Below are 26748 nucleotides of genomic sequence, written 5' to 3' on the forward strand. Positions count from 1 at the left end.
TGCCCCTTCGGTTACACAGATATCCCTCTGCATGTATCAACCTTTTTGGCTGCATATGGGTAGTTGACAAATAGGCAGTAAAAAAAGCCTGGGAAAAAAATACAAAAAAGGAAAAGAAACTAGATATATTTAAGTCAGTTGTTTTATAAAATATAATATAAAGGCACTAACTTTATAAATGTTTCAGTTTTTTAAACATTTTACTGAGCTATGGTGTGTGGTAGTAAACAGCTATTAATAATATACAAACTGTTAAACAGCGATGGATCTTCATTGTTGAACACATATCTTCATATATTTATTAACATTTTTATCACTCCACAGAACACTGTCACACTTACAGAAAGGTTATTTTTGAGGGTTTTTCATTCTAAAATTAAATATTTCAACTACATATTAGATTTTTGAATTATTTGCTTAATTCTCTTGCAGCTTTTTTGCAGACTTCATGAATTAGTCTGTATGTTTTGTGAACATTTCATTTAAGGTGTAAAGTCAATGTGCTGTAATCCATATTTTAATATAAATAAATGATATTTTATTCCATTCAAAGCAACATACATGTACAGAGATGCAGGGCCTGCTTTGACTGATCTTGGTCCTGAATGTGAATACAATTCCTGACCCCTTGCACAATGACTATTATAAGAATTATGTTCAATGTTCCAAAACATTTGTTAAATTTATTTAAATGGAAGCGACAATATATCTACATGTTTAAATTGTGCAACTGTATACATTTTGTATTTAGAGCTTATCTGAAATAAATATTTTTTAATATTATTCACATTACTCAATGCATGAACTATTTGTAAAGCACGTTTAAATGATTTAGTACTTTTAACTGTACAAATGCTGCCAAAAAGAAGATAAAACATTGTGGGCCTATGTTGCAATAAAAACTGAAAGATCAGAGATAGCCATAAGTATAAACCCACACAGGCTCTCTCTCTCTCTCGTTAGAAAAGTGATCAAAAGCGTACAAACACTTAAACACCAAGTGTACATAGTAGTCTGTCACCCTTGTCTTGGTCAGATTAAACAAGACAAATCTTAATACCAGGTGGAAACAGGGACAAAATGTTGTCTGCCGTAAAACTAACCAAGAATGTATCTGAAGAAAAGACATGATATGAAGGAAATAGAGGATTTAGTCATGCTAAGTAGTTAACATGTATAACAGTTTTACAAATACATGGCCAGTTTTTTCACATCCAGAAGCCCCAATGCCTCATAATCAATTTAAAACAAAATCTGTCAGTGTTGTTTTCATTCTCTCTGATCCAGACCTTTACAGTTTTGCAGCTGTAGCTTCCTGTCATCGGAACTGAGTGATTGACAGCTGATATTAACCAATCCATTCACGTTCTGTTCTAGCGCAGTGGGCCAATAAGAAGAGCTTGAAGGCGGGACAAGCATTGCAGGCTTAGTTTACTGCAGCAAGTTGACTTTTTAACTGTTTTAAACCATACCAGAGCGCTGCATTTGCTGTTTTTACATGCAAAGATGCATAATGCGTGAATGCCTCCTAAATCCACGCGTGTGGTGAACATTTTGCTTTGAAAACTGGTCGCACCACAACAATTTTATGCACTCGCACAAATGCTCCCAAATATATTTTGAGGTCGCATAGATCAAATTTCGGGCACATATGCAACAAAAACGGTCGCAATTTCGAGCCCTGGTAATATGTGGTTTCTTCAATGGGGTGATTTAGTTCATTTAGTGCTATGTTCTAAAAGGAAATACTCATGCAATCGCATGAGAGTGCCTTCACTTTCTAGTCTGATTACTCAGAGCCTTGTCCACTTGCATTGTATTCTCATATTGATAATAGAGTCGACTTTAATATTTCACCAACAGGTCAAGGATAACCTATCAAATCACCATGAAAGAGCTTTAATATTTGGTATGAGATGTGCTCTGCTCTTCTTTCTTTAGTGTTGAATGAGGCCACCAAGTATATATAGAGGTGCACAGCTGTATATTGAAACTAACCTGCATCGTGATCAAAAGCAGAAAAGCAGGGCCTGATAAATGTGAGGCTTCCAGCAATGGACCTTTACTGTAGCAGTCACAAATTGTCATTGATTATTATGAGTGTTATGAATGTTCGTTGAGGCTAATTCCAGTTTGATTAATGTGGTGTATGAAGGGGACAAATGTGCTCTCCTGGTTCTTCTTTTCGGATTACACATACTTAACACCCGATCCCTATGTTGAGTTGCAAATGCCCATAAACAAACACAGCAGAACGGACATTTTTATAGTCAGAAATAATTTGGAATTATGACCTTTATGATTTATGATCATGATATTACTGTCATCAGATGTTGCTTTATGCAGAAGGTGACAAGTGTCACCTTGGAATTATAAGCTTCTATCTGCGTTCTGAATGATTTTGAGATATTGAGCTTCAAAGTTTTTGCATTCCATATAACTAACAGTATGTGTGTAAAAAAATGTTTTAATAAAAAAGTCTTAAAATGTAAACAACTTTTAAAAAACATCCCATAATGTAAATAAGCTGTCATTTAATAAGAATATGTCAATAACTCAATTTTGACAAAAGTGTCAGATAGAACCTTGTAAGGTGACGAAGTGCTAAACGTGTAAATGTGTTAAAAGTTTTTTTGTTTTTGTTTTTAACAATCTTTTTAATGAGATGTAATAAAAATATGACAATTTAACATCACAATCATATTTACATCTTTGTTTTTTAATTTAGGGGAAAAGACAAAAATAATGGGGAAAAGAACAAAAGCAAACAAAAAAATAAAAATAAAATAATTACAAGGGTAATAAATAGGGGAAAAAGGAGGGGTGGGGGGCACAGGGTGTTTGAATCAGTAACAGATTATTTTAGAGAAAACATGAGGAACAAATAAACAAACATTTTGGGTTTCATGGGCAGTTGTATAGATACCATTTAAAAAAAAAAAAACATAGCCACCTCTTTCCAAATTCCTGTACCTTCGGGCAATCCCACATACAAGAGTGTGCCTTTGTCAACTGAGTATTTGATGCATGTGTCAGGTATATTTGGGTTAATTTTATGTAAACTGACTGGAGTGATGAATGTTCTCATAATCCAGTTGTACTGTATTAATTTAAGATTACTATTAAATGTTAATGATTGAGCTTTTGAACATATTTCCTCCCATTCATCTAGTGGAATATTAACATTTAATTCTTCTCTCCAGGAAGCCAATTTAAATTCTGATGATTCTGTCGAGCATGATTCTAACATCTTATAGAACATAGATACTAAACCTTTTAATTGAGCAGGTTTTGATAACAGGTCTTTGTAAGAATGGGTTTTAAACCACAGTGGTTCGAACTGTAGTTCTGCCGAATGACTAAAGAGTTATCAGTATGTTGGTAAAAAAAACTGCACATTTCTAGTCAAACCATTCTTCTGCAATCTCATACCAAAATCGCAAATAAGGGCAGTATTAATAGCTAAAAATGTGGGAGAGCGTTGATATTATGTGATTGTATTGTATTGCAATATGGAACAATTAAGTGTTAATGTTAAATCAAAAGTAATTTACAAATATTTGAAAATGAAATGATTTAATTGCAATAACTGGTTACAACTGAATTAATTACGAAATAACTGAATAAAATGATAAAATATTAAATGAAATGAATGGCAGCAACCCAATGCATTTAAGCATGTAGACATGGTAAAGACAATCTATTGCAGTTCAACCTGAGCATCAGAATGGTTGTTGGTGCCAGACGGGCTGGTCTGAGTATTTCAGAAACTGCTGATCTACTGGGATTTTCACACATAATCATCTCTAGGGTTTACAGAGAATGGTCCAAATAAGAGGAAATATCCAGTGAGCGGCAGTTCTGTGGGTGCAAATGCCGTGTTGATGCCAGAGATCAGAAGAGAATGGCCAGACTGGTTCCAGCTGATAGAAAGGCAACAGTAACTCAAATAACCACTCATTACAACTGAGGTATGCAGAAGAGCATCTATGAAAGCACAACACATTGAACCTTGAGGCAGATGGGTTACAGCAGCAGAAGACCACACTAGGTGCCACTCCTGTCTGCTAAAAACAAGAAACTGACATCTGTTTCACACCGCAAGCGAAAGCAGAGCATGCGCAGCGCATATAGAGAGCAGAAGCAGCACGCAGGCGTTTGCCTTTCACACCAGCTGCGTCTGCAGTACGCAGCTCTTCAGCAGCTGCTGCAGAGATCAATCTATCTCTGTCTATTCTATCTAGTTACATATATCTCTCTATATATGCAAATATACTTTAAAAAAAACTCCAAAAGTGCTCTCCAAATGTTTTACCAAACTTTTCACCTGCACCAAGGCTCGCGGCAACCTCCTCCTATGCTGTTTCATTAACCTGTAAGTCTTTATTTTACAAATGATATAGATCATACAGTACTGTGTGCTTCTCAAGCTCTATGAAGAGTGTCATTCATGTCTGGTTCACTCAGTAGACCATCGCCTGTGATATCATGTCATTTGGTTTTTGATTGTCAGGATGATGTAGGCCTATAGATTTAATAATATTTATACAATATAGTTATAATGATATTTATATATGATCAAACTAGTGTTACTTTCTCTAGCGATGTCCAGCGGCAGAGTAACAGCTCGTGCAAAGGATGAGACGGACAAAAGTAATCAATGCATGCCCTTCTTTTACTTATTTTCGAGTTGTCAGGTTCACAGTGCAAACAGCTCCTGGGTGGAATAACTTGAGTGAACGTGAAACAAAGCCGAATAAAGCTTTCTTCCTCTGCTACACTACCCACAATACACTTCGCTATAGACTACAACTTCCGTAAATAGTAGTCTTAAAGTGGCCACTTTCTATTTCCCCTCTCCTGCAACACTAGTGAGCAACTTAAGCAAAACTGATACTAAAGTTGTTTTACATTTGGTTTTGTAGTTCGGCCCTAATAAATGTTTGTTGCTGTTTTTAATCGTTTAAGTTCATTTGATTGACTATATATAAATCAGTGGATATTATTAACGCATTTATTGGGTAAAATTGCTACTTTTTACTGTCATTCAATGTGTTTTGGTCATTATCAATGCACTGTCACTTTAATTTAGTGTGAGCAGCGAGGCAAAAATAGACCCAGCGCCGAAACTATCGCGGCACTAACCACATTAACAAAACTATGAATATATATATATATATACATGAACATATTTCAATGTTGAAAATGTCATCGCACCCAGACTAACCCAGTATTAATGAACGTGTCATATACAAACAATAACAAAAAAGCCATACTGTATGTAACTGCGTTAGAGTCTATAGTTCTAACAGTGGGGCAAACAGTTTACAAGTTAAGATGTGTTTAACTGATATTTTAAACCATCTGTAAAAAAAGGCATAGACAAGTGGATTTAGACTTGAGTTAATATACAAACTCCATATCAGAAATGTCATGGTGGTAGAGGAGATCATTGTACCAGTTACAGGTAATATATGCAATATATAAAATGGAATGTAACAAAGTAAATAAATTGCCACAATTATTCCTAATGTTAGAGCAGCTTTACTCTCAGATTTCCTCCTTACAGATCCTTCCATTGCACATTTACCACCCTTCATCAGAGAGTTTATAACTTTCACTTGCTGATGTGCAACATAAAATATCCTCAAATATAAAGTTATGATCAGGGTACAAGGTAATACAAAAGAAAAGAACAGGTCAGTGAATATCCATGAAAAACTTACAACAAAATAACACTTTCCAAAACACATGTTTTGTCTTTGTTTGTTTTCAAAATATCTCCCACTAATCAAAAACCCAGCATTGTAGCTTGAAGAGAAAAACCAGCACAGGCAGATGCTAATTAAAGTTTTAGTTGTGGTTATTTTTCGTTGGTACAGTAAAGGGTGACACACAGCCACATATCGATCAACAGCAATTAAAACCAAATTACACATAGATGATGAGACAGTTAACATCATAATTATCATGAACAGCTCACACAAAGTGTCTCCAAAATACCAACACGTCTCAATCAGTTTGACAGCCTCCACAGGCATCACAATAAGTCCAATAAGCAAATCAGCCACAGCCAGAGAGAGAATAATCATGTTGGTTGGAGTGTGAAGCTTCTTGAAGTGAGAGATGGAGATGATCACCAGCAGGTTTAGAAACACAGTCCATGCTGACAGCAATGAAAAAAACACATACATGATATTGTATTCATGTTTGGAGCGTTTCCCCTTGACACATGATGAGTTGATGTCAGGAAAGCAGTATTGAGTCTCCTGATCCTCAGTCTCATAGGCCATGAGTGAGTCTCCTCCTGTTAGGAGTTTGTTTTGCTCTCTTTTCTGTTCTTTCATTTATACAGTGTCTGGATTAAACTGACCAGCCCATCTACCGCCCATTCTGATAATGCATAATGAATAATAAAATTTTAATTTTCATAATAAATTTAAATATGGTGGGCAAATTTCTAAGCAAATAAGCCAAAAATGAAAACAATGGACTGAAAAATAGCTTTGATGTGCTATAGTGTCCAACTATTCATATATATATAATGACAATGGAAACAAAATTTAAAAATGAGAATAGTGGAAAAATAGATAGTTTACCTGGAATTGAAAATTGTTATATTACAATTTATCAGGATGTTGTTGTTGTTTTTTATTTGGTTAAATTTTATTTGTGAACATCAATTATAAAATGACAAAAAAACAATAATTTAGTACTGGCAATAACCGCTAAAATGGTATCGCAATCCCATGGCTCTTTTGCCATGGTACTTTTGAGGGTGGGGGCAGCCCGCTGCTGCAATGGCACATTGAGTGCATGTTGAACTGTGCTTTTTTCTCTCAGACACTCTCCTGCTTTCATAGTGAGAAATTGTGGGATGCACATTCAGGTCAACTTAGTGACCACCCACAGCTTATGGACAGAGCTAATTCACAAATTGAAATATGGAATTATTTTGCACATGTTGCGATCAGTCAGTCGGTCGGTCAGTCGAATGTGGGTGGTGAATTTTTAGATTAGATTAGATTCAACTTTATTGTCATTACACATGTACAAGTACAATGCAACGAAATGCAGTTTAGGTCTAACCAGCAGTGCAATAGCAGCAAGTGCAGGATACAGGTATAAGTAATAAAGTGCAGTTATAGAAAAATTATGGTAATATTTACAGATAGATGTACTATGAACATTATATACAGGTTGTATTAGCTATGAACAGATTTACAATAAATGAATATATGTACAGGATGCTATTAATAATCAGAAGTGTGCAGATAGATAAACATAATTACAAATGTCCATGTGCTGTGGGTGTGTACAGTTCAAATAAGTGAATCAGTGCAATGTAGTGCAATGAATATGTGCAAATGTTAAATAGTGCAGTGATTGTGAGGAGTATAAGTTAGAGGAGTGTGGGGGGTGTATTGGGGGGGCAAAAGAGTCAGTGAGGGGCAGAGTTCAAAAGGAAGACAGCTCTGGGGAAAAAGCTGTTCCTCCGTCTGCTGGTTTTTGTCCAGGGGAGCCTGAAGCGCCTGCCGGAAGGCAGGAGAGAAAACAGTCAGTGAGCAGGGTGAGAGGTGTCCTTAAGAATACTGCGTGCTCGGCGCAGACAGTGTTTCTTCTGGATATCCTCAATGGCTGGCAGTGTAGTCCCTGTGATGCGTTGGGCAGTTTTCACCACCCGCTGCAGTGCCTTACGCTCAGCAACAGAGCAGCTTCCATACCAGACCGTGACGCAGTTGGTCAGGATGCTTTCTATTGTGCAGCAGTAGAAGTTCACCAAGACGGCTGATGAAAGCTGGTTCTTCTTGAGTTGCCTCAAGAAGAATAGGCGCTGGTGAGCCTTCTTGACCAGGCTGGAGGTGTTGGTGGTCCAGGAAAGGTCCTTTAAGATGTGGGTCCCCAGGAACTTGAAGGATGAGACAGGCTCAACGGCCATCCCATTAATGTGGATGGGATCATGCGAGCCCGTTCGTCCCTTCCTGAAGTCCACAATGAGCTCCTTGGTCTTGTTGGTGTTAAGGAGCAGATTATTGTCGGTGCACCAGGTGGCCAGATGCTGTATCTCCTTCCTGTAGGCAGTCTCATCATTATTGCTGATTAGACTAATCACTGTGGTGTCATCTGCAAATTTGATGATGGTGTTGGATCTGTTTACAGTCCTACAGTCGATGGTAAAAAGGGAGTAGAGGAAGGGGCTCAGCACGCAGCCCTGTGGTACACCAGTGTTGAGTGTGACGGTGGTGGAGCAGATGTGGCCTGATCTAACATTCTGAGGTCTGTTAGTCAGAAAGTCCATAACCCAGTTGCAGAGAGACGTGTCGATATCCAGGTCTCTGAGTTTGATCACTAGCTTAGAGGGTATGACAGTGTTGAATGCTGAGCTGAAGTCAACAAACAGCATTCGTGCATAAGTGTTTTTATTGTCCAGGTGTGTGAGTACAGAGTGCAGTGCTATGGAGATGGCATCTTCTGTGCTCCTGTTCCCACGGTAGGCAAACTGATGTGGGTCCAGTGTGGATGGCAGAGAGTCTTTCAGATGTGCCAGGACCAACCGCTCGAAGCACTTCATGATGATGGGTGTGAGTGCTACAGGGCGGTAGTCATTCAGGCATGTTGGGCTGGAGTGTTTGAGCACTGGCACAATAGAGGTGGTTTTAAAGCATGTTGGCACAGTTGCTAGGTTAAGCGACAGGTTGAAAATGTCTGTGAATACCCCAGTGAGCTGTTCTGCACATGCTTTGAGGACGCGCCCAGGGATACTGTCTGGTCCAGCAGCCTTACGCACATTGATCCGACTAAGTGCGGTGTAGACTTCTGAGGAGGTGAGTGTGATAGGTGAGTGGTCTGTTGAGGTAGTGTTCCTGGTGTAGGGTTCTGTATTGTCTCTTTCAAAGCGGGCATAAAAGTCATTTAGCTCGTTCAGGAAGGAGACATTTGTGGCTGTGGGTGTGGACTGGCTGGGTTTGTAGTTGCTGATGGCCTGGATGCCCTGCCACATGCGTCAAGGATCAGAGTTGGAAAAGTGCTCCTCTAGCTTTAGCTTGTAGCAGTGCTTGGCCTTTTTGATGCCCCTCTTCAGATTAGCCCTGGAAGTGCTGTAGGCCTGTGCATCCCCTGATCTGAAGGCAGTGTTGCGTGCCTTCAGCAGAAGGCGCACCTCCTTGTTCATCCATGGCTTTTGATTTGGGTATGTGGTGATCTGTTTCTGGGTTGTAACACTGTCTATGGTGGTGTTGATATATTCCAGAACAGAGGAAGTGTAACTGTCAATGTCTGTGTGAGAGCCACATGTGGCCTGGGAAGTAAACATACTCCAGTCTGTGTGTTCAAACCTGTCCTGGAATTATCCTCCAGGATGGTCGCACTCTCGCTTAATGACAGCGGTGATCAGATGTCTATCGCGGCATAAGAGATTGAGTCATCATGTTTGGAGGAAACCATTGAGTCCAGCCTGTATCATGATAGATATGCTTTCCTAGGCAGCTTCGGTGGTTGGGTTGAAGGTGAGCCTTTCTTCCCAGTGTAGGGTCGGGGATTATTCCTGCAAGAAATACACAGTGCAATGAAAGTGCAGTTTTTCTCTCTCTCTGCCTGTGAAGTCTTGAATGTTGCCAGTCTGACCTTCTAGCTCGCCAGTGCACGGACTATCTTCTTGCACCTCCAGCCTCCCCTATGGGATCCTAGGAGCAATGTGAGGGCCAGTCTCTCACTTTCAGCACTCTCTCGGCATGCACTGATGTTGCGTCAGTGATTGTAGTCATGGTGCCCAGTTCGTCGAGATGGCTCTTCGAGTGATCGGACTTGCAATTCAATAAACTAAACAGCCTCCCAAGTTCAGAGCAGTGCATTTCACTATGGTTAAACAACACAGCCACCCATGTCTTGGGCAAAAATTACTGACTCTGCACGGGGTGAGCTTGCTCTTTTCCCGAGTGACCCAAAGCCCCTAGTCAAGATGCCAGAGCACCATATCCCTGTTCATAATCAACTGATTCCGAGACTGTGCCAAAATGAGTCAACCATTTGTGGATGTAACTACATATTTTGGTACTTGATAAAGGTTTGTCAAAGTAATCCTGAGCCCATGTTGAGATATAATTCATAGATAAATAATGATTCTTGATGCAGTGCCGCCTGAGGGAGATCCCGGTAGTTCAGCTTAGGCTTGCGCCCATGTCCTTTTCGTACTGAATTTCCTCCAGATTCCTTGAATATTTTAATCATGTTATGCACTATTGGCGGTGAAATATCCAAATGTCTTCATATCTTTCGAGGAACATTGTTTTTACACATTTCAATAATTTTTTCATGTATTTGTTGGCAAACTGGCGATCCTCTGTCTATTTTTGCTCCATAAGGACTAGACCTTTCTTGGATGATGCTTTTGTTCCAAATGATAATTATAATCACCTGCTTACATCACCGGTTTCAATTCACATCATTTAACTAATTTACCTGATTACTAGCCCTAAATTGCTCATGTCCCTAATTTTGTTGTAATGTGTTGCAGGTCTGAATGACAGGAAATTATGTATATTTAGAAATGAATTTAAGTTGACCTGACAAGAAATGAAGTATTTTTGTGTTCACATTGTCTGCAATAAAATACAAGTTCCAGTTTATTTGGAAATCACTACCTTCTTTTTTTATTTGCGTTTTCCATACCGTCCCAACTTTTTCTGATTTGGGGTTGTAGGTTGAAAGGACAGGAGGATGCAAGTAGAGTGTGGCTGTTTGTAAAACATACAGTGCCATCTGCTGTTAAAAACTAAGCTCAGAATCCATTCAAGAGAGAATAGTGATGCATTTTTTAAATCTCAGAATTAATGTAGTATTGAATTTTTCCTTTGATGTTTCATCACAGCTTTTGTGTCACTAAAATGAAGTGCTTACATCAAATGATTACATATAACTGATCAAAATATGCAAAATTATTATAACTAGTTATTATATTTTCTCATATTACCGTATGAGCTAATTTGCAACAAATTGATGATTACCAGCCATGACTCCTAAAAGAAAAACAAAGCTCTTATTAGACATCAATAAACAGTTATGGGTGTAATGTAATCTACCCATACAGCTATAAATGCCCCACATAAAAGGATGGTCATGGCTGACATAAACAGCCTCTGTATCAACTAAAAGTAGCACAGAATGTTGTAAAGCACAATGTTAAAGTTGACTACCAGTTAACTTTACCAGTTAACCACCAGAACCATCTCACATACTAAAAGACTATGACCTCAATTGATGGATAAGTTTAAATCATTACACCTATGCAACAACTGTACAGACTGAGGTCTAAGGTGGAAAGGAAATTAATATTAAATGAAAATAACGTCACATTACTAATTTATGCAAATAGATTTGTAGGTGTGATATTTCTCAAATTAATTATGTGTTTAACTAGTGTCTTATTACCTGTCTATTATTAAGATATTGGTGATTTATTAGTATTTAAAAAGTACATAATTCATGATCTTATCTTGCATCCCTAATCCTAACCAATACCAAAACCCAACTACTACCTAATAACTATTAATCAACAGCAAATTAGGATTTGGAGTTTGAGCTAAATCTCATAGTCAACCAGAATTGTACCTTAAAGTAAAGGGTGTATTAATTAAAATGTTATGATTTTTTTCCACACACATTACAGTTGTGGAGATGATGTCCTACTGAACTGTTTAATAAATATGTAAAACACACACACTTCATTCTGCATTAATGCAAAATCTCCTCATTACGTCATTACAAACAGGCCAAAGGCATTGCAGATTTCAGTCCATTTTGGCCCTCCAAGACTATGACAACAAGTCCAATAATCAGAACTAAATTAAAGATCAACTAAGATCAACATTGAATGATCGTCAGAATTATTATGGGAACAGTAAGTAGGCAAACTCTTTGTTAGCAAACAATGAAAAATATTATTATTAAAACTGTTAAGCGTAAAGTATTATATTACAGCATCAACATAAGTTATGGACAGATATATAGAGTCCACTGATTTTTTTAGTGTTTTCATGTCTAGTTTACATACTGAGACAAAATACCTTTATATTAGTTTGTGTTCATCAGTAATAAATAAATAAAAATCAACCTGTAAAAATGTCTAAGAGTGAGGATGCTGGCTCCAGTATTTTAAGGGTTAAGATGTGTTTAACTGATATTTTAAACCAGCGGTAAAATAAAGCATAGATAAGAGGATTCAAAGCACAGCTACCATAAAAAGCCCACAACAGATATGTCATGGTGTCAAGAGAGATTACTGTAGGCCCTATTATAGACAATATATAGTATGGAATATAGCAAAGCAGATAAACTGTCACAATGATTCCTAATGTCAAAGCAGCTTTGTGCTCAGATTTCCTCTTCACTGAACCCTCCGTTACACATTTACCACTCTTCATCAGAGAGTTTATAACCTTCACTTGCTTAAAAGCAACATAAAAGATCCTCATATATGCAGTAATGATTACAGTACAAGGTAACACAAAGTAATAAATCTCATTAATGACAATGTAAATAAAACTAGGATTAAAGCTACACTCTCCATAACACAGATCTGTTCTCTGTGAACTGTCAGAATGTTTATTTTGAACAATAACAACAGTGCTGTAAGCTGAAGAAAAAATCCAGCAGAGACAGATAGAGATTAAAGTTTTAGTGATAGTAATTTTCTGTGGGTATAGTAGAGGGTGACACACAGCCACATACCGATCAACAGCAATTAAAACTAAATTACTAAGAGATGTAGAGCCAAGCAGTGCCATAATTGTCAAAAACAGTCCACAGAAAGTGTCTCCAAAGTACCAACACGTCTCAATCAGTTTGATGGCCTCTACAGGCATCACAATGAGTCCAACAAGCAGATCAGCAACAGCCAGAGAGAGAATAATCATGTTGGTTGGAGTGTGAAGCTTCTTGAAGTGAGAGATGGAGATGATCACCAGCAGGTTTAAAAACACAGTCCATGCTGACAGCAATGAAAAAAACATATACATGGTATTGTATTCATGTTTGGAGCGTTTTCCTTTAATACATGATGAGTTGATGTTAGGAAAGCAGTATTGAGTCTCCTGATCCTCTGTCTCATAGGCCATGAGTGAGTCTCCTCCAGTTAAGAGTGTGTTTTGGTCTCTTTTCTGTCCTTTTTATACAGTGTCTGGATCAGACCAACCAACCAATCTCCCGCCTACTCTGATGCTGTTGCATAATAATGATAATTATTTTCATTATTTAAAGCTTTAATTTTATATTGTTGTGTACATAAGCCAAAATACATAGAACTGATAACTTAAAAAAAACAACTAAAACTTTAAAGGGTCCCGAAACACCAAAACACATTTTTTAAGCTGTTGACAGTTGTATATGTGTCCAAAGCTGCTAAAAACACCATTAGGACACATATATTTCACAAAAGAATAAAAATAGGTTGTTTTTGCGTTGCTTCGAGCAAATTCGTTCTTCCGGTTTGAAACTAATTTCTGAAGCTGCGTCACGCCGATTCGATCCTTGCGTGTATTCCAGCGTGGAGAGTGGACGTTGGTACCTGCGAGTGCATCGTGATGTCTTTGAAGTGCACCATTAATTCATGACAAATACTTGGTTCAAACCAATCAGTGCACTCTATTGTGTATGCGGTGCATGTTCATTAATATGCATGATAGCTTCGAGGACTGTTTTTAACTGTTAAAGTGTTCAGACGGCAGAGAGATGCCACGTTGTGTTGCCAAAACAAGTGGAAGAAGAAGAATTGTTTGGAGACACAGATCGTCAGTGTTGCGTTTTTAAATGTGCTGCCAAGAAGGTTTTGTTTTCATTTCCCTGCTATGAGAGCGCAGCTGAACTTACGTGTGGAGTACAGTGCATGTGACAAAAATACGCTAGTAATGAACATTTTTTACCCGAGAGCTTTTCGCATCTGGAAATGGTGAAATCCCGATTTACTGCTCGTTTCCTTTTAAAAAAGACGCGGTTCCAGTTGGTGTTGATTGTCCCAAAGGAATCACTTAGTACATTTGTCCAATCCTTATTCAGTGTATTAAAAGATAATATGGTTTCAATTTTAACTTAAAGCATAAGTCTAACAAGGGAGTGTTCAGTGTTGCTGTTAACCTTTCTTCAATAACCATCAGTAAAACTGTAGTATTGTTGTGTATATTACCTTTAAACTTCATCAGCACAGCTGCGTGTCAGAACAATTATAAAGGAAGACGCTTTAATCCCGGTTTGTGGACGTTAAATCAGGTTTATTGTGTGCATTAATATAACAGATATCCATACAGCAGTGGAGATTAATCTGTATCATGTCACATTTGCGTGCAAAAAGATTCCAAAGCTAAACGTGCGCTCTGTCTGTCTGTGTGTGTGTCTCTACTGTGGTGTGTGTGTGCGCGTGTATCTGTGTGTGTGTGTGCGTGTGCGCGCGCGTGAACTTTGTGTGACTCTGCGATGCAACTGCACAATAAATACTCATTGGTAAAGTTCTGACTGTAGTATTTCTCACAAACGCTACGTGAGATCTGCTTCCTTTAAGTCTGTCTGTTGTCTGACGCAGCCGAGGGAGGATATTAAGGCACGCAGAAAGGCACGTAGAAACGGTGGGCGGGGAGAACTAATATTGATTCCTCACAGCCTTTAATTTCAATTAATTTCAATGTTCAATCTAATTTCAATGTTTTGAATAATGAGCGGACTCTTCAGTTTGAGAGATTCATATAACATACTTTTAGATTTAAGGTCTGCATGTTGTCATTACTTTCTGTTATGCTGTGTTTACACCAGACGCGGACTGTGTGAATAAATTGCACTATTCGCACGTGAACATTTTGAGTTTACTCGATTTATTCGCACGTCAAATTCACAACAGACATGGATTCGTGTCATGGGCAGGGCTTCTGTCTGCCCAGTAACTCCAGTTTTATTGCTAATTTGGCTGACATAGATTTTATTGAGAGAATAGCTGTGTTTGTGTCTTATGAAGTCCTCTAGATCCATTAAGTGGTGTACCCAGCTCTGTGAGTTCATCAACTCTTCAAGAAACTACACCTGGATGATGGAAGCTTTAAGTGGTGCTTCCGATTGAGCCGAGCTCAGATTGATGAACTGTTGTCTGGTGTCGGCAGGAGGATTTTTTTCTCTGGGACACCAACAACAGGCGCTATGTCAGAATCACGCTCCTACAAGACATAGCTTCTGATTGGTTAATGCGGCAAAACGTTCAACTCGCGCCGTGTCATTTGTGCCGCAGGATGTCTATTCGTGTCCTTGCAATGACTTAACTTGTAAACAACTCGCACTTGGCTCTTCGTGCGCATCTGGTGTGAACACACCATTGCACACTGCATGAAATGTAATTTCAATAAATTTCAATAAAAAGGGTGCATTAATCAACATTTGTCTCTGCTGGTTTTGCTGTTTATTTTACAACATTGAAAATGTAATTTGTAGTGAACGGTGCCCATGGAACGAATGGTGCCATTATTAACGTGAGACAACGAAAATACCAACGCAAACCTCTCCTGTATTCTGACATTCCAATACTTCAGAGTTCAACTTTATCTGAAACAGTCAAGGGCAAGAGAAGAGCACGACGTGACCAGAAGAGGGCGCGCAGGACACAGGAACGGAGAGGAAGGGAGATGCTACCTCTCTTGGACCCTCATCTGTTCCTACCCTCTCCTGAGCTCCTATCCTCTGAGTGCACACAACTCGCGCAGCTGACCCTGAAGACCTGAGACTCTGCTCGCTAAGTCCGGAGGTCTCATAGTCATCGTAAATTAAGGGTGCCTCTCATTGCTAATACCTTGTGGAATGCTTAATGCCTTAAAAGTATCTAGACAATGTGTATGAGAGTGTTTGTATGTTGATTTATGTTCTAAAATGTGCCTATGGAACAACTATAAATTTGTTCACATAAGACATGACCTATAAGTTTTGCTGAATAGTAGAATTCTTAACTGAGTGGTCAGACCACATCATATTGGTTAGTCCTTTAGCGATTTATAATTAGTGTTTTGATATATTAGGTAACACCCAGATGGTGTACGGGTAATTATATGCAGTACGTCAAGTCCTCACTGATATATGAGGTGTAGTTATGTGCATGACCTGATTTTGGAAGTATAAAAGCTGAACCAAACTGACCAGCTTTGCGCTTCCCGATTTCTGTATATTGAGTTGGTTGCCCTTTATCCTCAACAGAGGATAAAGTAAGGATTTTGTTTCTGTCATTTGTCCTTTGTTTATTCTACCTTTTCACTGGATTTTATTTTATTAATAAAAGTGTATTTTATTACTTTTCTTCAACTGGAGTGGACATTGACTTCCTTTTCCAGCACCCATCAAGAGTTACCCTGTGTGGTAAAGTATGAATCTAATTTATTCTCTAGCAAAATACATTATAAAGACGATCCTTTAACTAAACCCTAGCTAAGAAATATAGCGAAGGGAGGATTCTGGTTTATCTTTATTTAATTAGGGTGATTAAATAAAGGCGATCCAGCACAAATTAGTAACAGATATTTTGAAATATCACACAAAACATTAGACATTTCTCAATTTCTATTTTTGTCTGTACTAATGTTCAAATCTCCTGATGTGTTCTTCCCCTAACCTATAGTGAAAGTAATTGTAGTTATTAATTGTAGCTTGCTGTTGCTAATATACCAACAGTTACCATGAAGTTCAAACAACCTGAATGTGACAAAACAAATAAATTATGAACATTTGGAATCAGTTGTAGCCATTTAAAATATATTAAGAAAAAAAAAAGCACAAGAAAGTTCTACAAACCCCTTTACACAAGTTTCAACCACTGTTGTGCTCATGCATAAAGAAAAAAATATTTCATTATGCAGCATCATAGTGGGCGGAAGATGGGTTGGTCAGTCTGATCCAGACACAGTATAAATAAAAGTACAGAAAGGAGAGCAGAACAAACTCCTAACAGGAGGAGACTCACTCATGGCCTATGAGACAGCGGATCAGGAGACTCAATACTGCTTTCCTCACATCAACTCATCATGTGTCAAGGAGAGACGCTCCAAACATGAATACAATATAATTTACCTGTTAGTATCACTGCTGTCAGCATGGACTGTGTTTCTAAACCTGCTGGTGATCATCTCCATCTCTCACTTCAAGAAGCTTCACACTCCAACCAACATGATTATTCTCTCTCTGGCTGTGGCTGATCTGCTTACTGGGCTTATTGTGATACCAATTGAGGGCATCAAACAAACCGAGACATGTTGGTACTTTGGAGACACCTTGTGTGGACTCTATGTAATCACTGTTAGGCTGCTGCTCTCTGCATCTCTGAGCAATATTGTTTTAATTGCTCTTGATCGTTATTTTGCTGTGTGTCACCCTTTACTGTACCCACAAAAAATAACTACAACTAAAACTTTGATAAGCATCTGTATGTGCTGGCTTTGCTGTTCAGTTTACAACATTGAATATGTAATTAGTAATGGCTATTTTAAAATCTCACACAAAACCCTGTGTTATGGACAGTGCACTGTTATGTTCAGCCCTGCTTGGAGATTAGCTGATTTAATATTTTCCTTCCTACTTCCTTGTACTGTGATTATAACTGTGTATCTGAGGATATTTTACATTGTACAATTTCAAGTAAAAGTGATAAACTCTCTGATGAAGGGTGGTAAATGTGCAGTAGAGGGTTCAACAAAGAGGAAATCTGAAAGCAAAGCTGCTCTGACATTAGGAATCATTGTGACAGTTTATCTGTTTTGCTGGATCCCTTTCTACATCTGTTCTCTAACAAAAATGACAGCAATCACTACTACTACAATGACATTTTTAACATGGACTTTGTTTGTTAGCTGTGGTTTAAACCCTCTAGTCTATGCTTTATTTTACAGATGGTTTAAAATATCAGTTAAATGCATTATAACTCTACGAATACTTCAGCCAGCATCCTCTCTCATGGATATTTTTAACTGAATGTCATTCATGATTCAATAGTAAAATTCATATTTCACTCAAAATTGACTGAAGATGCTACTATCTCTTCTGTGTTCAAATCAAGCATTATATTGCTATCTTCACTGAAAAGCAATTCACAAGTGCACTACATTTATAAAATCTTAAATTAATGAATACAAATACTGAAATGTTTGGAAATGATTTTGAATGAGATTGCATGTGCTTTTCATGTGCAGAGCAGTTGCTGTAGACTGATATACATTAAAGACAACATTTATACATTATTACACCATGTGTTTGCAAATAATTCTGAGAGGTTGTAGAGCAAGCACCAAACTCACATTCACCCATTTATTACTAATATTCCTCCCAGAATACCTGTAAATGTGAGTGCCCCATTGTAACAGCACTTACTAGTTATTTCTTTGCTGTATTTCCTGTTTGTCTGATTAAATAAAAAGAAATCTAAACCAACTTTTTACGATATTTATATATCTCTGCTCTCTGGTGACCTGAAGTGCTTCTATTATCCTCATTTATATGTTGCTATGGATAAAAGTGTCTCCTAAATGACTAAATACAAATGAAGTCTTTGTATCATGTTTGTGATTACTGATGCACCTACAGCAATCTTGACTCCATATGAATGCTTGTCTATGGCACAATCTGTGCACTTTCCAACTGAGCACTGTCAGTGGGTAATGTTACCAGTAACTTTGACGCACTGAAACTGAAATACTGCTTTTACTTTTGTCTTTAACCAGATGGCAGTGCTCTTCGTCTGTGTCGAGATTCCGAAATACAACCCATGCTAACACTAACAACGCAACTAGGTAAATGATTATATCATTTTGAAAATGCCACTATGTTGTAAAGTGCAATGTAAGTGCATTGGACAGAAGCAACTGTTTACAGGGTAAAAGTTTAAAATATATTTATTTATCTCAAACATATCACTTTTAACGATTCATATTTGGACAAATTTGGATTCTCTAAGGAATTGTAAATTAAATCTTTAATCATTAGCTGCAAATTAAAGATTTGAGCATGCTTTTAGTGGTGTACAAAGACTGACTACAAACACTCTTAGATGGTTGTGCTTATGCAAACAAAGTATATATAAATAAAATAATTATGATTACACAGCAGTCGAGAACAGGAGACTCAATAATGCTTTCCTGCCATCGCCCCAATCCCAGTTCTATTTTTGTACCCCTACCCCTTGGCCCTTGAAACAGATCGTGAAGGGGGAGGGCTTCAAATTTTACCCCTAAGAAATGGGACAGCACTACAACACCTGAACACGTCATCATATGTCATGGCAATCTCTTCCTTCATATGAGATCAGACGATCAAATGCTGTAGTTATTCCAGGTTATTTTTTCATATTTATCTTCAGGAAATCACTGAAGGCATATATCATGTTATTATAACGATATAATGTGGCAATAAGATCATAACTATATAGCCCATTTACACAGTGGCCATATTCATTAATATAAACACGCAAACACAACATTAACATTATAGCAGACACCGTAAAAAGCTCATTCCCAGCCACTAGACTTTTCTGACAGGGTATTCGAATGTCATCGAGTTACCGAATGTTGTGGGACTGCTATACAGGAGTTATGATTATGGATTATATATAGCGAAATTTAGCGTTTTTTATTTTACAGGCTTTTTTTAAAGCATGACAGTAAACAGGAGCGCGGTTGTGAATTTATTAAAACATGTTTGTTGTAAAAAAAACGTAATAATGGCAAAAAATACTAAGTTGTTGATCTCCTTACTTCCAGGTGCTTCCGTTGTGGCTGGTGTATTCTGGGAAATTTTCTTACCCCTTGGTTTCAAATGTGGTGCTGAAAAAATCTCCATTCGAATGGGTATCTACCACTTCCCCTTAGCCCTACGCCTTCAAGCTAAAGAGAATTGGGACACCCCTACCCCTTCACGTGAACACGCAAAATGAGGGGTAGGGGTAAGGGGAAGAGGAAGGGCTAAGGGGTAGAATTGGGATTGGGCCATCATGTCACGGCAAAATACTCCACACATGGACTGTGTTTCTGAACTTGCTGGTGATCATCTCCATCTCACACATCAAGAAGCTTGACAATTCAACAAATATGATTATTCGCTCTCTGAGTGTAACTGATTTGCTTTTTGGCCTTATTGCGATGGCAATACAGAGCATCGAACTAATTAAGAGATGTTGCTACTTTAGGGACACATTCTGTCAATGGTTTTGTAATTATTTTTAAGCTGTCCCTCTTGATAACTCTGTGCAATAAAGATTCAATTGATGTTGATTAATATGTGATTGGGTAACCCTTTATTGAAAAGATAATAAAAAAAAAAAACACATTTCCATGAGTACAGAATGCAGAGTGTGCACATTGACATGACATTTATCATATGTCATGGGAAACCTCAGTCGTCACATAAAACACTTTATGAAAAAGTAGAAGGTTGAACGTCTGTAAAGTTCATTTAAACTCCTAAACTGAAAAACACATCTTGTTTCTAACTATCATTAGGATGTCAAATGAAAAACAGACTAAACAAGCATACTCTCACCAATCTTAGTTCCTTATTATTTAAATACACTTTTTGCTGTCATAGTATTTTTAACCCCTCTCAGCAGCATTAAATGTTTGGTGTCCACACCTAAATGCCTCTTTTGTAGCACAATTGCAGTGAAAAGTTCAAGGCCTACTTCAACAAAACTGAACACACACTGTAAAATGAGAACAAATCAATTGATCTCTTAAAGTCAGGACCACAGACTCTGAAATGTGTATTTATGCATAAACAATGTTCTATGGAAATAATAAAAAATAAAACAATCTTAAATATAAGGTGAATAATCTCTACTGATAGCATGGTTGATCACAGTGTTGATTATATATACACAGAAGATAAAATATGCACTGAATGTAAAAGAAGCATTATCAAAGCTATTAACTTATCCGAATGATCAAAAAGTCATCTTGGCCAAATAAAAGTAAGCCCATGGCAGAACGTCAAAAAAGGTTAGGCATGGTCAGTACTTTTTTTCTCTATTAAAAATGTCCATCAATATAAATAAAATCTGTATTCTACCATTAGAGTTTTTGCTTCAAAAGTGGGGAAAATATTTTACAAGTTAAGATGTGTTTAACTGATATTTTAAACCAGCTGTAAAATAAAGCATAGATGAGAGGATTCACGCTTGAGTTAATATACAAAGTCCATATTATAAATGTCATTGTGGTAGAAGAAATGATTGTAGTACCTGTTACAGATAACATATACAATATATAAAACGGAATGTAGCAAAGTAAATAAACTGTCACAATTATTCCTAATGTTAGAGCAGCTTTGCTCTCAGATTTTCTCTTCACTGAACCCTCCAATACACATTTACCACCCTTCATCATAGAGTTTATAACCTTCACTTGCTGATGTGCAACATAAAATATCCTCAAATATAAAGTAATAATCAGAGTACAAGGTAATAAAAAGGAAAATAACAGGTCAGTGAATACCCATGAAAAACTTATTACTAAATAACATTTTCCATAACATGTGCTGAGGCTTTGGTTGATTTCAAAATATCTGCCACTAATCAAATATCCAGCATTGTAGGTTAATGAGAAAAACCAGCACAAAGAGATGCTTATTAAAGTTTTTGTTGTGGTTATTTTCTGTGGGTACATTAAAGGAAGACAAACAGCCACATAACGATCCACAGCGATTATAACTAAGTTACAGATAGATGTGGAGACAGTTAGTCCCATGATTATCATAAAAAGGTCACACAAAGTGTCTCCAAAGTACCAGCACGTCTCAATCAGTTTGATGGCCTCTACAGGCATCACAATAAGTCCAACAAGCAGATCAGCAACAGCCAGAGAGAGAATAATCATGTTGGTTGGAGTGTGAAGCTTCTTGAAGTGAGAGATGGAGATGATCACCAGCAGGTTCAGAAACACAGTCCATGCTGACAGCAATGAAAAAAACACATACATGATATTGTATACATGTTTGGAGCGTTTCCCCTTGACACATGATGAGTTGATGTCAGGAAAGCAGTATTGAGTCTCCTGATCCTCTGTCTCATAGGCCATGAGTGAGTCTCCTCCTGAAAGGAGTTTGTTCTGCTCGTCTTTCTGTCCTTTCATTTATACAGTGTCTGGATCAGACTGACCAGCCCATCTACCGCCCACTATGATGCTGCATAATGATAATAATGATAATATTAATAATAATATTAATTATATGATAATATTATTTCATAATAATTTCAAATTTGGTGGTCAAATTCTGTGTATTTAAGACAAAAGACATGGGAAAAAATAAATTTAATAAGACTAAAACTTTAATAAGTATCTATTTGCTGTTTAGTTTACAACACTGAGAACAGAATTAGTAACATATAAGAAAATAGTATAATACTTATAATCTATACTTTACTGTAACAGATTAATTATTATAGCTTTAGGTCATGACCAAAAGGACAGGATATCAGAGGCCAAAAAGAGCTTTTTTTGCAGGGTGGCAGGGCACACTATTAGAGACAGAATAAGAAGCTATGCAGAAAAGTAGATCTCTATGAACATGACTGATCACTGGCTTAACGTGTATATTAGAAAATTTGTCATGTAAATTTGTGATGGAGCAACAGACATTTGCTATTCAAGTTGAGTGGGAGTGGATGCTTATCTGCAAAAGTGCTTTGCGTGTGCACCCGTGAACCACTTTAGTGTACCCCTGACTGTAAGAATAAAGATACAGAGGAACGATAATGTTGCGATGACTTTCAGAGTGAATTTTCTTTCTAGCTGGTGAATGATAAAACACTGACAGCCAGTCAGAATCCACTGAAATATAAAGAGCTTACAGAATTTAAAGCTACGGATGGCTCTTACCCATCTAGAAAATAAAGACACTTATGTTAGAATGCCAGACAACACGGTGGCGCAGTGGGTAGCACTGTCTCCTCACAGCAAGAAGGTCGCTGGTGCGAGCCTCGGCTGGGTCAGTTGGCATTTCTGTGCAGAGTTTGCATGTTCTCCCCGTGATTGCGTGGGTTTCCTCCAGGTGCTCCGGTTTTCCCCACATGTTCAAAGACATGCACTATAGGTGAATTGAGTAAGCTAAATTGTCTGTAGTGTATGTGTGTGAATGAAAGTGTATAGGTGTTTCACTGTGATGGGTTGTGGCTGGAAGCGCATTCACTGCATAAAACATGCTGAATAAGTTGCCGGTTCATTCGTGTGGCAACCCCTGATTAATAAAGGGACAAAGCCGAAAAGAAAATGAATGAATCAATGTTAGAATGCTGTTCAACACAATATTCCCACAACAGATCATTAATAAACTCAACCTGCTCGAACCTAACACCTCCCTCTGCAAACAGATCCTGGACTTTCTAACTGAAAAACTTCAATCCATGTCAGCCACAATGAATACACATTGAGCACTACCACACTGAGCGCAGTGAAGAACTGATGAACTTTAAATAATTTTAATTATGAAATGAATCAAAACAAACAGGTGGCAGCACCTCACGTTGACTACCGCCAAACTGAAAGCAAAACAACCAAAGTGTCCAGGCCTGGTCTCGTCTTCCACTTCTGTCTCTCCTCCTTTTAATATCCAGAGCTCCTTTGTGAGACTCTTTAACACTCAAGGCACCAGCCTCACACAATCATGGCTCTCGGCCCTGCCCCAGTGGCTACGGAGATTTATTTAGTTTACATAACTACTATGTAGACATCGGTAAACAATTCCTTCAATGCAAATCCGCTACACTGCACAAGAATTCCATAAACAGGATTTTTATTTAATCACTTACATTTAATTATCAGCAATTTACTTTTTAATTTATATTTTTTATATTGGATTATATTAAATTATTTGCCAATTTTCAGACAGAAACAACACATCATGAATGAAAATCTTCACACAAAAAATCAAAAATCAAAAAAGACATGCACTCCACAAGAAGCAACTGATGTTATACTCAAAATGCTGGTCACTGACATATTTGCAACACCCAGTAGGTTATTTTAATGTGAATGTAATAAAAGGGCAAAATGTATTAACTTTTTTTAAAATCATTTATGAAAGTAATAGCTGCAGCCCTTGATGTGAAGGAGATTTAGATGCCACAGATTTAAAAGGCAGGCAAACTAATGTCTTCTTACCATATATAAAGGAAAATATGTAAATATGATAATCCTAAAAGTAACAAAAACAAGTGAAGACCTCAAACAAGTATACTCAAAAAACATCTTATTGACCAAACCCAATGCTACTCATGTATTGAATAAAGCAAAATAGAAAATATTAACTAAATGAAAATGAAACGTTAACAAAACTATTCGGAAGTGCATTTCAAAATTATTTTAATAAATTTTAATTTTAGTACTGTTTTATCTCTGTAAATCAATGCATCAACGATAAATCTAAACGATAACACTTTATAATAACTACACACTATAAATCATTTATTAAGCATTAGCAAATAGGGAATTCATTATTTGTTAAGCATTAACTCTACATTAATAAACATTAGTAAGCAGTTTATAACTGCATTGACAAATGCTGTTTCTTGACTTACAACCACATTTATAATGTGCTTAATAATTGTACTTTTATTCTTTGTTAATGATTTATTTTTATATTACTAAATTAAGCATTGCATTATTTACAAACCAGGTATTCAGAATGATTAATACAATTTTCAAACTAACATTCATAAATGTTATTATTCAGGCATATACTAATAGTTAATTTGTATGTTAATAAACGCTTTATTAACTCAACTTCATCCAGTTTTGTGACCTAATCTAAAGTGAGGACTATTTATGCTTTATAAATCCCTTATAAATGACAATTAAAGGCTCAGTTAAATTCTAAACAGGAAAAAAGAAAATAAATGACATTATTAGTTTCTTTTCATTTGAAGATACACAAATGAAACTGCATCAAATAAAAAATCTTATGTAAAATATAATTACTGTACAGTTTAGACATTGCATCCTATTATATTGTTAAAGCATCATATTGTTGTTGTTTTATCCAATTTGATGTTATATTTTGACACTCCTGTTATCCTGCAATGTTTAAATTTTACAGTAATTGAACTTTTTAGATAGGATTGCAAAGTTGTATCGTTCATTTGATACTGAGCCTTTAATTGTCATTTAAAAGAGATTTATAAATCATAAATAAAAGTCCTCACTTTAGGTCACAAAACTGCATGAAGTTGAGTATAAAGCATTTATTAACATACAGTACATAGTAACCATTACTGTATGCCTGAATATTAAGAATTATAAACGCTAATTTCAATAGTTTATTAATCATTTACTAACTCATTCTGAATGATCTTAAAAACCTACAACTACTCCTAAATAAAAATAGTTTGTAAATAATCCAATACAGAATTTAATAATGAAAAATCAACCAGTCACAAATTATGAAAGTACAATTATTAAGCACATTATAAATGTGGTTATACGTCAAGAATAGAGCATTTGTAGCTGCAGTTATAAACTGCTTACTAATGTTTATTAATGTAGAGTAAGTGCTTAAATAATTAATTCACTAGATGCTAATGCTTAATAAATGATTCATAGTGTGTAGTTTTTATAAAAGTGTTATACGTGTTACCAACTAAACATTAATACCATACTGCATGTTAGAGTTTATGGTTTAACAGTGGCGACAATATTTTACAAGTTAAGATGTGTTTAATTGATAATTTAAACCAGCTGTAAAATAAAGCATAGACAAGTGGATTCAGACTTGAGTTAACATACAAACTCCATATTAGAAATGTCATGGTGGAAGAAGAGATAATTGTACCGGTTACAGGTAATATATGCAATATATAAAATGGAATGTAACAAAGCAAATAAATTGCCACAATTATTCCTAATGTTAGAGCAGCTTTGCTCTCAGATTTCCTCCTTACACATCCTTCCATTGCACATTTACCACCCTTCATCAGAGAGTTTATAACCTTCACTTGCTGATGTGCAACATAAAATATCCTCAAATATAAAGTTATGATCAGGGTACAAGGTAATACAAAAGAAAAGAACAGGTCAGTGAACTGCCATGAAAAACTTACAGCAAAATAACACATTCCATAACAAACGTTTTGTCTTTGGCTGGTTTCAAAATATCTGTCACTAATCAAAAACCCAGCATTGTAGGATGAAGAGAAAAGCCAGCACAGACAGATGCTTAAAGTTTTAGTTGTGGTTATTTTTCGTTGGTATAGTAAAGGGTGACACACAGCCACATATCGATCAACAGCAATTAAAACTAAATTGCACATGGACGATGAGACAGTTAACATCATAATTATCATGAACAGCTCACACAAAGTGTCTCCAAAATACCAACATGTCTCAATCAGTTTGACGGCCTCCACAGGCATCACAATAAGGCCAATAAGCAAATCAGCCACAGCCAGAGAGAGAATAATCATGTTGGTTGGAGTGTGAAGCTTCTTAAAGTAAGAGATGGAGATGATCACCAGCAGGTTCAGAAACACAGTCCATGCTGATAGCAATGAAAAAAACATATACATGATATTGTATTCATGACTTGATCGTTTTCCCTTGACACATGATGAGTTGATGTGAGGAAAGCAGTATTGAGTCTCCTGATCCTCTGTCTCATAGGCCATGAGTGAGTCTCCTCCTGTTAGGAGTTTGTTCTGCTCTCCTTTCTGCCCTTTCATTTATACAGTGTCTGGATCAGATTGACCAACCCATCTACCAACCA

At 36.9% G+C, this 26748-nt stretch overlaps 5 protein-coding genes across 5 annotated transcripts; 1 reads left to right on the top strand and 4 right to left on the bottom strand.

Moving 5' to 3' along the window:
- Nucleotides 1–5297: 5297 nt before the first annotated feature.
- Nucleotides 5298–6347, bottom strand: LOC130235949 (trace amine-associated receptor 13c-like). The gene has a single exon (XM_056466477.1). The coding sequence runs from the start codon at nt 6345–6347 to the stop codon at nt 5298–5300; it is 1050 nt and encodes a 349-aa protein (XP_056322452.1).
- Nucleotides 6348–12104: 5757 nt separating this feature from the next.
- On the bottom strand, nt 12105–13157 carry LOC130235765 (trace amine-associated receptor 13c-like). The gene has a single exon (XM_056466216.1). It carries the CDS (start codon nt 13110–13112, stop codon nt 12105–12107), a length of 1008 nt encoding a protein of 335 aa, XP_056322191.1. The 5' UTR covers nt 13113–13157.
- Nucleotides 13158–16962: 3805 nt separating this feature from the next.
- On the top strand, nt 16963–17979 carry LOC130235950 (trace amine-associated receptor 13c-like). Its single transcript, XM_056466478.1, has one exon. The coding sequence runs from the start codon at nt 16978–16980 to the stop codon at nt 17977–17979; it is 1002 nt and encodes a 333-aa protein (XP_056322453.1). The 5' UTR covers nt 16963–16977.
- A 3086-nt stretch (nt 17980–21065) lies between these two features.
- LOC130235951 (trace amine-associated receptor 13c-like) lies at nt 21066–22124 on the bottom strand. The gene has a single exon (XM_056466480.1). The coding sequence runs from the start codon at nt 22122–22124 to the stop codon at nt 21066–21068; it is 1059 nt and encodes a 352-aa protein (XP_056322455.1).
- Nucleotides 22125–25651: 3527 nt separating this feature from the next.
- Nucleotides 25652–26650, bottom strand: LOC130235952 (trace amine-associated receptor 13c-like). The gene has a single exon (XM_056466481.1). The coding sequence runs from the start codon at nt 26648–26650 to the stop codon at nt 25652–25654; it is 999 nt and encodes a 332-aa protein (XP_056322456.1).
- Nucleotides 26651–26748: the final 98 nt, after the last annotated feature.

This window comes from Danio aesculapii, chromosome 10 (genome assembly GCF_903798145.1).
Source record: "Danio aesculapii chromosome 10, fDanAes4.1, whole genome shotgun sequence".
In the NCBI taxonomy this organism is placed as follows: Eukaryota; Metazoa; Chordata; class Actinopteri; order Cypriniformes; family Danionidae; genus Danio; species Danio aesculapii.

Bases quoted from the DNA above. Each gene is read 5' to 3' on its own strand.
- LOC130235949 (XM_056466477.1), bottom strand. From the start codon at position 6,347: ATGAAAGAACAGAAAAGAGAGCAAAACAAACTCCTAACAGGAGGAGAC.
- LOC130235765 (XM_056466216.1), bottom strand. From the start codon at position 13,112: ATGGCCTATGAGACAGAGGATCAGGAGACTCAATACTGCTTTCCTAAC.
- LOC130235950 (XM_056466478.1), top strand. From the start codon at position 16,978: ATGGCCTATGAGACAGCGGATCAGGAGACTCAATACTGCTTTCCTCAC.
- LOC130235951 (XM_056466480.1), bottom strand. From the start codon at position 22,124: ATGAAAGGACAGAAAGACGAGCAGAACAAACTCCTTTCAGGAGGAGAC.
- LOC130235952 (XM_056466481.1), bottom strand. From the start codon at position 26,650: ATGGCCTATGAGACAGAGGATCAGGAGACTCAATACTGCTTTCCTCAC.